General features: G+C 40.8%; 1 protein-coding gene across 2 annotated transcripts in view; it reads left to right on the top strand.

Moving 5' to 3' along the window:
• Nucleotides 1-12720, top strand: part of MPPE1 (metallophosphoesterase 1) — an 86067-nt gene that overhangs the window by 58592 nt on the left and 14755 nt on the right. For both annotated transcript variants that reach the window (XM_075826438.1, XM_075826439.1), the window contains one exon: nt 11521-11643. In XM_075826438.1, the coding sequence (XP_075682553.1) occupies nt 11521-11643 (123 nt within the window). The remainder of the gene's footprint in view (nt 1-11520; nt 11644-12720) is intronic.

The following is a 12720-nucleotide window of genomic DNA, read 5'->3' as shown; positions in this document are numbered from 1 at the left end:
ACTTTGCCAACAGTAATAAAAAAAAAAAGTTCTTCCGTTTTCTGATGTGAGGCATGTGGTGTGATGAATTTTGAATGTGCCTCACATCACTATCTTAAATTGCTAAAAAAAAGAAATAAATCTCACATTAAAGGTTAGGCTCTAACCAAAAAATTCCCATTGGTATTCATCCAGTGAAACACATATATTACTCAAGGGAAAAACCACGTATATTTACTATTGCACAGTGAATAAGTACACATCATAAATGATGCAAAAAAATTATTGTGCAGGTTATTACGGCCGCGCCAATACTGAATGTGTGAATATTTTATGTATTGAGACTTATTTTAATGTTTTGTTTTTTTTTTAAATTTAACATTACTTTGTTTTTACTTTATTTTTAAACTTTAATATACTGGCATATATCCGATATATGCCAGTACATTATCCTGTGTATGTATAGTACACAGGCAGTTGTTAGGACATACCTCAGTATGCCCTAACAACAAGAAATATGGTAAGACAGTCCTGGGGTCCGTCAATAGACCCTGGGCTGTCTGCCCATATATGGTATGGCCCTCGATCGTGTCACAGGAATTCCCTGTGACGCGATCCAGGGGCATCCCCCCTTCTCATTTTCTCCTGAATGCTGCAGTCCGCTTTGATCGCAGCATTCAGGGGAATAACGGCAGAGATGAGAGGTTTCTCTGATCTCCGCTGTTGTAGATCGGGGCTGCAGCTGTGTAATACAGTCATTGCCCCGCTCCTGACATTAAAGGGAACCTGTCACCAGCATTTCACCTATTGAACTTTACTTATCCCTCACTGGCCGCTGCTATAAAAAGTTCATTACCGTTATCCCCTCTCCTAAACTCCTCCGACTGTCAATAACGGTCTGTAAACATTTTGCGCCTTTTATCGTAATAATCTGGTGTCCCTTTGTGCGTACCACCAGAAGAGGACATCAATGCACAAGCCCGGGATACTGTGTGCTGGGGGAAGGCGAGGAGCTGTCAATCAAAAGTAAGGAGGCCGGGTAAACTTGGAAAGGCTTGAGGAATGAAGATATGACGCTTTTCAAATGAAGATCTGACTCTTATGCTCATTTGCATACGGTGTGGGAACACTCAAAAACTGAATACTAAAGGTACAGAGCCGACTAAGAAGACAATTATAGGTTATATAGAAATGATTTTTTACCCACGACGACCAGGTATTGCTGGTTTAATAGGTGAAATGCTGGTGACAGGTTCCCTTTAAGTGCACGCGCGGTCAGCATGAGGTGATGTGGCCGGCGCTGCACTAACGAGCGGCGGTTTAGGCACTGAAGACAGAACATGGGGGTGTTTTGTAGAGCACCCGCCATGTTCTGTCTTCAGTGCCACCGCTCATTAGTTCAGCGCCGGCCGCATCTCATCATCCTGACAGCGCGCACTTGTTATCAGGACTCAGGAGCGGGGCAATGGCTGTATTACACAGCCGCAGCCCCGCTGTCATACATTATTGTGTTACAATACTGAGCTGTGCGGCTGCGCAGCCAAGTATCGAAATACAGGAAATAGCGGTATCGAACCGTTTGGGGATGCACAGTACCGAAGTTTCGATGCATCGTGCATCCCCAGTTCACATGGCGGATTTTGCGTGGCTGGTACCACTGCGGAACTATTCCTAACGGCGGCAGGAAGATTCCTCCATCCTATTAATAGCAATGGGAGGTTCCAGCAGAATCCGCCCGAAGAACGAGCGGTACGCTTTTTCCGGCTAGCTGAAATAGTCAGCTAGCAGGTAAAAGAAGCGTCCGACTCCCATTAAAATGAATGGGAGTAGTTTTATTCGTATAGTATTAAAAATAGGGCACTAAATGCCAAAAGTACTGAGTGTAGGCTTAGGCACACAGATCCACGGTCCCTGATAAGTGTCAGGAAACAGGTGATATTGAAAAACCTTTCAATCGATATGACACAAGATAGGGGAAGCAGTAGTGCTCCTCAATCACTTGCCCTAGCGATTGAGACCATCTATCAGTGTCTCGGTACAAGCCGGAGAATACAAAACAAACAGCAGAAAATGTGCTGTTCGGCAGTTCATTAACCCCTTCCCGCCGGATCACGTATATAAACGTCATTAAAATCGGTGTCTTACCGCATTTTGACGTTACTGTACGTCATGGAGATGAAGCTGGCTCAGGAGCTGAGCCAGCGACATCACCGCCGGGTGACAGCTGTATGTTACAGCTGGCACCCTAAGGTATCGGCCAGGACCGGAGCTAGCCTCCGATCCGACCGATTAACCCCTCACATGCTGCGTTCAATAGTGATCGCAGCATGTGAGGAGTTTATAGCCACCGGCACCCCAGCAACGTGATCGCTGGGTTGCCGGTGGCTGCAAAGGCGATCGGAGGGCTAATGCTTACCTCCCGATCAGCCTGTAACGGAATCCTCCTATGCCCCGTCGTCGGCGGGGCCCAGGAGGCTTCCGGTACCATCGGCAAGATGGCGCCGGCTCAGCTTCCGGCTCAGAAGCTGAGCCGGCGTCATCAGCAGTGGGTGTCCGCTGTATGTTACAGCGGACACCCCGATCTATCGCCAGGAACCGGAGCTAGCTCCGATTCCTGGCATTAACCCCTTCGATGCAGCGATCCATTGTGATCGCTGCATCCTAGAGGTTTGTAGAAAATCGGCAGCCTTGCCATGCGATGGCAAGGCTGGCGACTGCTACCATGGCAACAGGAGCCCTAACAATGGACTCCTGTCTGCCATTACGTAAGCTGATTAGGCCCCGCCCAGAGGCGGAGCCTGATCGGCTTGCTGTCAGTGAACAACTGACAGTTCCAATACATTGCACTACATAGGTAGTGCAATGTATTAGAACATCAAACAAACAGTTGGACATTCAAGTCCCCTAGTGGGACTAAAGAAAAGTGTAAAAAAAAGTGTCAAAAAAGTAAAAATAAAAGTTGGAAAACATACAATAAAAGTTTAAAATAATAACACAAAACACAATCGCCCTTTTTCCCTTATCAAGTCATTTATTATAGAAAAAAATAATAAAGCCATACATATTTGGTATCGCTGCGACCGTAACGACCTGAACTATAAAAATATTATGTTATTTATCCAGCGCAGTGAACGCCGTAAAAAAAAACCTCAAAAACACTGCCATAATTACTGTTTTTTTGGTCACTGTCTTCCAAAAATTGAAATAAAAAGTGATCAAAAAGTCGCATGTATCCAAAAATGGTACCGATAAAATCTATACCTCGTCTCGCAAAAAACAAGCCCTCACACAGCTCCATCGATGAAAAAATGTAAAAGTTATGGCTCTCACAACTTGGCGACAGAAAAAATACATTCTCTTTCCAAAAGTTATTTTATTGTGCAAAAAGTTATAAAAAAGTTCTATAAATTTGGTATCGCCGGAATCATACTGATCCGCAGAATAAAGGTAACATGTAGTTTATAACGTACGGTGAACGGTGTATATAAAAAAAAAAGTGGCACAAGCTGGTCACGACATATTTGACACTGAATTGGCATATCTAGGGAAACATTTTAATTTGTACCTTCCGCAGCGCAATCATTTATGGAAAAGACACGTGGGGTGAAAATGCTCACTACACCTCTTAATAAATGCCTTGAGGGGTGCAGTTTCCAAAATGGGGTCACTTCTCAGGGGGTTTCTTTTATTATTTCACATCAAAGCCTCTGCAATTGTGAACCAATACTTTATAAGTCGCCAAATTAGGCCTCAATTTTACATGGTACTCTTTCACTCCTGAGCCCTGTCGAATGTCCAGGCAAAAGATTAGGGCCACATGTAGGGTGATTCTAAAACAGGGAAACACCGCATAATAATTGAGAGCTGTCTTGTTATGGTGGCACAAGCCGGGCACCACATATTGGCGTATCTAAGGAAAAATTCCCATTTTCATTCTCCCACATCGTGTGCACACGAATTTCTGCAAAACACCTGTGGGGTTAACATGCTCACTACACCCCTAGGTGAATACCTTGAGGGTGTTGTTTCCAAAATGGGGTCACTTCTGGGGGGGATCCACTGTTTTGGTCCCACAGGGACTTTGCAAATGCAACATAGCGACCAGAAACCAAATGCAGCAAAATCTGTACACCAAAAGCAAATGGCGCTCCTTCCCTTCTGAGCCCTGCCGTGTGCCCAAACAGCATTTTACGACCACGTGTGGGGTATTGCCGTACTCCAGAGAAGTTGCTTTACAAGCGTTGGGGTTCTTTTTTTCCTTTATTTGTTGAGAAAATTAAAAATTTGGAGCTAAAGCTACGTCTTATTGAAGAAAAAGGATTTTTTTTATTTTCACTGCCCAATTCTAATAAAATCTATGAAACAGCTGTGGGGGCAAAATGCTCACTACACCCCTAGATGGATTACTCAAGGGATGTAGTTTTCTCAATGGAGTCACTTTTTTGGCGTTTTCACTGTTTTGGTACCTCAGGGGCTTTGCAAATGCGACATGGCCTGCGCAAACCATTCCTGCTAAATTTGAGCTCCAAAAGCCAAATGGCGCTCTTTCCCTTCTAAGCTCCGCCGTGTGTCCAAACATCCGTTTATAACCACATGTAGGGTATTGTTTTACTCGGGAGAAATTGCTTTACAAATGTTGTGGTGCTTTTTCTCCTTTAGTCCTCGTGGAAATTAGAAAAAATTAGCTAAACCTACATAATCTTTGAAAGAATGACGATTTTTATTTTCACGGCCTACTTCCAATAATTTCTGCAAAAAACCTGCGGGGTCAAAATGCTCACTATACCCCTAGATAATTTCCTCAAGGGGTGTAGTTTCCAAAATGGGGTCACTTTTGGTGAATTTCCACTCTTTTGGCACCGAAAGACATGGTGCCTAAAATATTTTCTAATAAAAAGGAGGCCCAAAATCCACTAGGTGCTCCTTTGCTTCGGAGGCCGGTGGTTCAGTCCATTACCACACTAGGGCCACATGTGGGATATTTCTAAAAACTGCAGAATCTGGGCAATAAATATTGAGTTGCGTTTCTCTGGTAAAAACTTCTGTGTTACAAAAAAAATAGAATAAAAATGAATTTCTGCAAAAAAAAATTAAATTTGAAAATTTCACCTCTACGTTGCTTTAATTCCTGTGAAACGTTTAAAGGGTTAAGAAACTTTCTAAATGCTGTTTTGAATACTTTGAGGGGTGAAGATTTTAAAATGGGGTGACTTTTTGGCGGTTTCTAATATATAAGGCCCTAAAAGCCGCTTCACAACTGAACTGGCCCCTGTAAAAATAGCCTTTTGAAATTTTCTTGAAAATGTGAGAAATTGCTGCTAAAGTTCTAAGCCTTGTGACGTCATAGAAAAATAAAAGGACGTTCAAAAAACGATGCCAATCTAAAGTAGACATATGGGGGATGTTAATTAGCAACAATTTTGTGTGGTATAACTGCCTGTCTTACAAGCAGATACATTTACATTTAGAAAAATGCTAATTTTTGCAATTTTTCACCAAATTTTGGTGTTTTTCACTGGTAAATATTGAATTTATCGACCACATTTTTCCACTATCATAAAGTCCAATGTGTCACGAGAAAACAATCTCAGAATCGCTTTGATAGGTAAAAGCGTTCCGGAGTTATTACCACATAAAGTGAAATATGTCAGATTTGAAAAAATGGGTCTGGTCCTGAAGGCCAAAATGAGCTTGGTCCTGAAGGGGTTAATAATAAGCAAATTTAACCCCTGAGGACGCTGCCCTGTAGTTACAGGGCTGCAGAAACGCGTTGGGACGTTGCTTTACTGTGGTAACCAGACCACATCTACATTTGCTTAGGTCCCCTGTGCATGTCCAGAGTGTGGCACGTCTGTTTCTATGTGCATACAGGACATTTCAAGGAGGCTTGTTTACCTTTGCATCGCTTGGGCAAGTGATTGAGGAGCACTACTGCTACCCCTATCTTGTGTCATATCGATTGAAAGGTTTTTCAATATCACCTGTTTCTTGACACTTATCAGGGACCGTGGATCTGTGTGACTATGCCTACACTCTGTACTTTTGGCATTTAGTGCCCTATTTTTAATACTATACGAATAAAACTACTTCTAGCGTTTTTTCTAGGCAGGACTATACATTTATTAATTAGCGTTTACTATTTACACTGAATTTTTGGAATTTAAAATTAATGGGATGCGGCATTTTGCAGCGTATTCAACCTGCAAAATTCCTCTGTGTGAACATACCCTTAATTAACCCCTTCCCGCCCAATCACGTACAGTTATGTTATCCGCGCCAATGTGTCACTGGGGTGGTGACCAAAAAAACAGCGATTCTGGAATTGTTTTTTATTAAATTTTTTACGGTGTTCACCGTGCGGGGAAAATAACGTGATATCTTTATAGATATCACAGAATAAAAAGTGATCAAAATGTTGCATGTACCCCAAAATTGTACCAATAAAAACTACGGCCCGTCTCGCAAAAAACAAGTCCTCCCACAGATTTTTTGATGGAAAAATAAAAAACGTATGGCTCTCAGAATATGGTGGTACAAAAAAGAAATTATAAAAAAAAAAAAAAGAAGTGATTTTATTGTGCAAACGCTGTAAAATCTAAAAAAAAAAGATATATATATACATTTGGCCGTAATCTTATCGACCCATAAAGTAAGTACGTAATTTGTAGTGCACGGTGAATGCCGTAAAAAAAAAAACCCCAATAAAACACTATCAGAATTGCTTGTTTTTGGTCAACTTGCTTTCTAAAAAACTGAATAAAAAGGGATTACAAAATTTCATATATCCAAAGCGATACTAATGAAAAATTCAGATTGTCCCGGAACAAATAAGCCCTCACACAGCTCTGGTGGAGGAAAAATAAAAATGTTCTGGCTCTCAGAATATGAAGACCCAAAATGTGCAGTGTTCCAAAAGCGAATAAGATTGGGCACCATTTATCAGTTCGACACTGGCCACACATCTCTGGATTATTATTTGTTTACCCCATTATTATACCCTCTTATTATGCCCTGATGTACTCTACACAGCTTACATATGCCCCCACATTATAAACTAAAATACCAGTAATACTCCACACAGGACAACCACCAAGCAAAATCTGCGCTCCAAATTCCAAATGGCGCTCCCGTCCATCTGAAATGAAAGCTACAGCGTGCCAAAGTAGCAGTTTACGTCCACATATATGGCATCGCTATACCCGGCAGAACCCGCTTAACAGTTTGAGAGATTTATCTGCAGTGGCACAAACTGGGCACCACATATTGGGCACTAAAATGGCATATCAGAGGAAAATCTGCTGTGTTCTTTTCTAATAGATAAAAAAAACAAACTGTGGGGTCAAAATGCTCACTAGACCCCTTAAAAAATGCCTTGAGGGGTGTAGTTTCCAAAATAGAGGTCACTACTTGGGGGTTTGTTTTACTATGACCTCATAATCCAGCAATTGTGGGCCAATGCTGTGAAAATCCCCAAAATAGGCCTCAAATGCGCATTCTGCCCTTTCACTCCTAAGCCCTGTCATATGTCTTGGCAAATGATAAATGCCTTGAGGGGTGTAGTTTACAAAATGGGGTCACTGCTCAGAGTTTTCCACTGTACTCTGGTACGTTAGGGGCTCTGCAAACGTGACATGGTGCCCGTACACCAGTCCAGCAAAATCTGCGCTCTAAAGGCCAACTGGCGCTCCTTCCATTTTGAGCTCAGCCATGTGCCCAAACAGCAGTTTAGGGCCACACATGGGGTATTGCCATACTAGGAAGAAATCGAGTAACAAATTGTATGGTGTTTTTTCTCTTATTACCCTTCGTGATAATAAAAAATAATGCAAACTATACCCCTAGAAAGATTCCTTGAGGGGTGTTGTTTCCAAAATGGGGTCACTTTTGGGGGGTTTCCACTGTTTTGGTCCCTTCAAACGTGACATGGCACCGACAACCATTCCAGCAAAATCTGCGCTCCAAAATCCAATGGCGCTCCTTCTCTTCTGAGCCTTGCCATGGGTCTAAACAGCAGTTTATGACCACTTATGGGGTATTGTCGTAATCTGGAGAAATTGCTTTACAAATGTTGGGGTGTTTTTTCTCTTTTATTCCTTTTAAAAATTAGAAAATTCTATGATTTTTATTTTTACAGACTAATTCAAATAAATGTAGCAAAAAAACTGTTGGGTCATGATGCGAACTATACCCCTAAATACAATCGTTGAAGGGTGTCGTTTCCAAAATGGGATCACTTTTGGGGGGTTTCCACTGTTTTGGCACCACAAGACCTCTTCAAACCTGACATGGTGCCTAAAATATATATACTAGGTGCTCTTTTGCTTCTGAGGCCTGTACTTCAGTCCATTAGCGCACTAGGGCCACATATGGGATATTTCTAAAAGCTGCAGAATCTGGGCACTAAATATTGAGTTGCGTTTCTCTGGTAAAACTTTGTGTTATAGAAAAAAATGTATTACAAATGAATTTTGGCAAAAAAACTAAAATTTGTAAATTTCACCTCTACTTTGCTCTAAATCCTGTGAAATACCTTTTACGGTTAAAACACTTTCTGAATACTGTTTTGAATACTTTGAAATGTGCAGTTTATAATATAGGGTGATTTATGGGGTTTTCAAATATATGGGCCCCTCCAAGCCACTTTAGAACTGAACTGGTCCATGAAAATATTGCCTTTTGAAATTTTCTTGAAAATGTGAGCAGTTGCTGCTAAAGTTCTAAGCCTCGTAACGTCCTAGAAAAAGAAAAGAACGTTCAAAAAAGAATGCAAACATAAAGTAGACATATGAAAAATGTTAATTAGTAACTATTTTGGGTGTTATTACTATCTGTTTTATAAGCAGATACATTTAAATTTAGAAAAATTATAATTTTTGCAAATTTTCCCTAAATTTTGGTGTTTTTCACAAATACGCAATGAATTTATCGACAATTTTTCTACTAACAAAGTCCAATATGTCACTAGAAAACAATCTCTGGAATGTTTTTACTGATCTAAGTGATTCTGAATTATTACCACATATAAATGACACATCCGATTTGGAAAAAATGGGGCTGGTCCTGAAGCCCAAAATAAGCTTGGTCCTGTAGGGGTTAAGTATTGAAACACTGGCGTTTAAATATACAGTGGTAGAAAAAAAATAATACAATCAATATTTTGCTTTTCTTTAACCCCTTCCCGATGTCGCTGCAGAATTTACATTGTCCATTAACGTTGGACATTATCTGCATTTGTCTGAGTTCCAAATTAATGAATGCTCTCTCAATGGTGGATCTGAGAGAGGCCGGCCGGAGAGACCATGACACGCAGCTTCAGTGTTCAAACAGTCTCTGCCCCCAGAGGGCGGATCCATCTTTATTTATAAGAAATGAGAGTAGGTGGTAACCTCATACTTGCAAAGCATGAGCATTCTAAATATGGTAATGTCCCAAAACTCCACTTATATCTTTAGCCATAAGAAATACAATGTCATCACGTTTTCTCACGTTGCCTTTGTAACAGCTGAAATGCAAAGCCATAAACTAAACGACTTGAAATAAAATAGCCATCCCCCCATGTAGGCTCTTGTGTCAGCAGATCTGTGAGCTCCAGTGACAACTGTCTATAGCACTTTTAGGTTCACACATATAAAGATAATTCAAATATTTTTTACACCGACATTTGACGTATCCATATACCAAAGTCGGGTAGGGGAAGTATGGAGCGCCCCCACACTTCAGAGTAACGAGCGGCATCGCGCTCGAGCGCGATCCCGCTCCTTTAACTTGTTAAATGCTGCGGCCAATAGCGACCGCAGCATTTAAATAATTAGAAAGGGGGGTGACTCCCTTTAACAGCTCATCACGCCCCCCGCAATGCAATCGCGTGGGGGGGGGGGGGTGATGGTTGCTATGGCTGCCCGGGGGCCTAATGAAGGCCCCCAGGACCGCCATCTTTGTGCACCTATTAATAGATGCCTGTCAGAATTACGATATACTGCAATACATTAGTATTGCAGTTTATCGTGCAAGTGATCTTACGATCGCTGGTTGAAGTCCCCTAGGGGGACTAATAATAAAAAAAAAAGTAAAAATGAGTTCAATAAAGTAATTTTTTTGTGTAAAAAAAGAAAACAAACATTTTCCCATTTGCCCCCTAGAGCATAGTAAAAAAATAAATAAATAAACATAATTGGTATCGCCGCGTCCGTAAAAGTCTGAACTATTACAATATATCATTATTTAACCTGCACGGTGAACACCGTAAAAAAAAAAAATTGTAAACGCCAGAATCTCTATTTTTTTGGTCACCTAAAAGTGATCAAACCGTCGCATGTACACCAAAATGGTATTATTAAAAACTACAACTTATCCCGCAAAAAATAAGCCCTAATACCACTTAATCGACGGAAAAATAAAAACGTTATGGCTCTCGGAATTTGGCGACACAAAATACATTTTCTTTTTTACACTTAGGTTTTTACTTGTAAAAGTAGAAAAATATAGAAAAAACTATATATATTTGGTATCGCCGTAATCGTATTGACCCGCAGTATAAGGTTAACATGTTTTAATTGAACAGTGAATTCCATAAAAACGGCATGCAAAAAACCATGGAGGAATCGCTGTTTTTTTCATTTTCTACCCCACAAATATTTTTTTTCCCGTTTCCTAGTACATTATATGGCAAAATAAATGGTGCTACGAAAAACTATGACTCGTCCCGCAAAAATCAAGCCCTCATAGTACTATATCGACGGAAAAATAGACGTTATGGCTTTTAGAAGGTGGGGAGGAAAAAACTAAAATGAAAATCTGAAAAAGGGCTGCGGCGGGAAGGGGTTAAATAATGTTCTGTTTCAAATTGCAAACCGATGGATAGAAAAATCTTCTGCATCTTCCTGGAAGTGTCTATTTTCTCTCCCCCTCCTAGACTATAAGGGTATGTGCACACACACTAATTACGTCCGTAATTGACGGACGTATTTCGGCCGCAAGTACCGGACCGAACACAGTGCAGGGAGCCGGGCTCCTAGCATCATAGTTATATACGGTGCTAGGAGTCCCTGCCTCTCTGCAGGACAACTGTCCCGTACTGTAATCATGTTTTCAGTACGGGACAGTAGTTCCACGGAGAGGCAGGGACTCCTAGCATCGTACATAAGTATGATGCTAGGAGCCCGGCTCCCTGCACTGTGTTCGGTCCACTACTTGCGGCCGAAATACGTCCGTCAATTACGGACGTAATTAGTGTGTGTGCACATACCCTAAAACTAATAGGTTTAGGAAATGGGGCAGGGTTTAGTCTCTGGATGGGAGGAAGAAGAAGAATTCCCAACTACTGATTTGACACCAAGCAAACCTAAGCAACAGCCCGTTAGTTAAACTCCACGCTTTCTTACACACTTGAAACATGAACAAAACCAAGATGTTTTAAAGCCCCTGGTTCTCTGCCTGATTGTAGACTGACAAATGTCAAGCATTTGTTTTATTGTGCCAATTGTGTACATGTTGGGAAATATATTGGGATGTCAGAAAATTTGAGACCATTTTTTCCCCCAGCATTATCCTCTGTATCGGAAGAGTGACTCTGAATGTACTGGAGAAGATTCTGCTTCCCCGGAGGAAAAGAAAGTCTTGTTTAAGGAGAAATATGATGTTTTATCCCAAGATGCTTCTCAAAAGGTTTGGTTCATTGCAAATAATGACTTTGTACAATAGGTCTAGTTATTTTACACTTGTGTGCTTAGTCTGCTTTATAGAGTTTTACTTTGTTTTGATAATACTGATAATGCATTTTTTCTAACGCAACAGTCCAGTCAGTCAACTTTAATAAAATGTCAAGCATTGATCCAAATATTGAGCCCTGACATTTCATTTTTCACCAATTCCATATATAGATACAGCATTAGGACATCTCTCATCTGTTCCTTTCACTCATCCAGATTAGAAATCAATTTTTTAATGGAGTTTCCCTTGTAATTTTTCATTATGGATTCTTTTAGATAAGCAAAGTATTCCTAAGTAAGATCTTGAATATTATATGAAGTAGTATTATTTTCATACTTCCTTCCTGTGTCTGTATAGTTTTATGGCCGCTGCAATGCTTGCAACTCTAGAAATAGGTGTGGGACAGATTAAGGCCTTATTCACACGAACGTGTAATACGTCCGTGTGATGGCTGTTAAAACAACGGCCATCACACTCAATGTGGCCGTTCACACGGACTTTTCAACTGACCGTGTGAAGGGTCCATTAAAAAATAGGACATGTCCTATTTTTTTGCGCTTCATGCATCCCTCCATAGACTATAGTTTATGGGGGATGCAGCACACATGCACCTCGGACGTGAAAAACTAGTTTTTCACGTCCGAGGTTTTATACGCTCATGTGAATCTAGCCTTGCTGTCTAGAGATATGTGCAGGTCACAGAGTTAGGACCCATCTCTATCAAACATTTATCGCATATCCCGTGATTTAGATGGGAATACCCCATTTAACCATCCCGCTGATCTGGATAGAATATCTGCAACAAATCTGCTGAGTGTGTAGAGGGTCTATAGAAGTATTAACTTTTCTTTGTAATCCTGCCTGTGATAATAATGAGGTGACTGCTGAGAAGTAATATCTGCAGAACAGAAAGTGTTTGTCTATTGTGAGGCGCAGTTTCTGGTGTGAAAAAGATTTCAGGATTTCATTTAAAAAAAAAATAAAAAATTTAGAAAAAATACATTTAGGGTATGTTCACACGTAGTCAACAAA

Source organism: Rhinoderma darwinii, chromosome 5, assembly GCF_050947455.1.
Source record: "Rhinoderma darwinii isolate aRhiDar2 chromosome 5, aRhiDar2.hap1, whole genome shotgun sequence".
Classification (NCBI taxonomy): Eukaryota; Metazoa; Chordata; class Amphibia; order Anura; family Rhinodermatidae; genus Rhinoderma; species Rhinoderma darwinii.
Note: the sequence above shows the minus strand (reverse complement) of the source record. Positions and strands in the feature narration are given on the sequence as shown.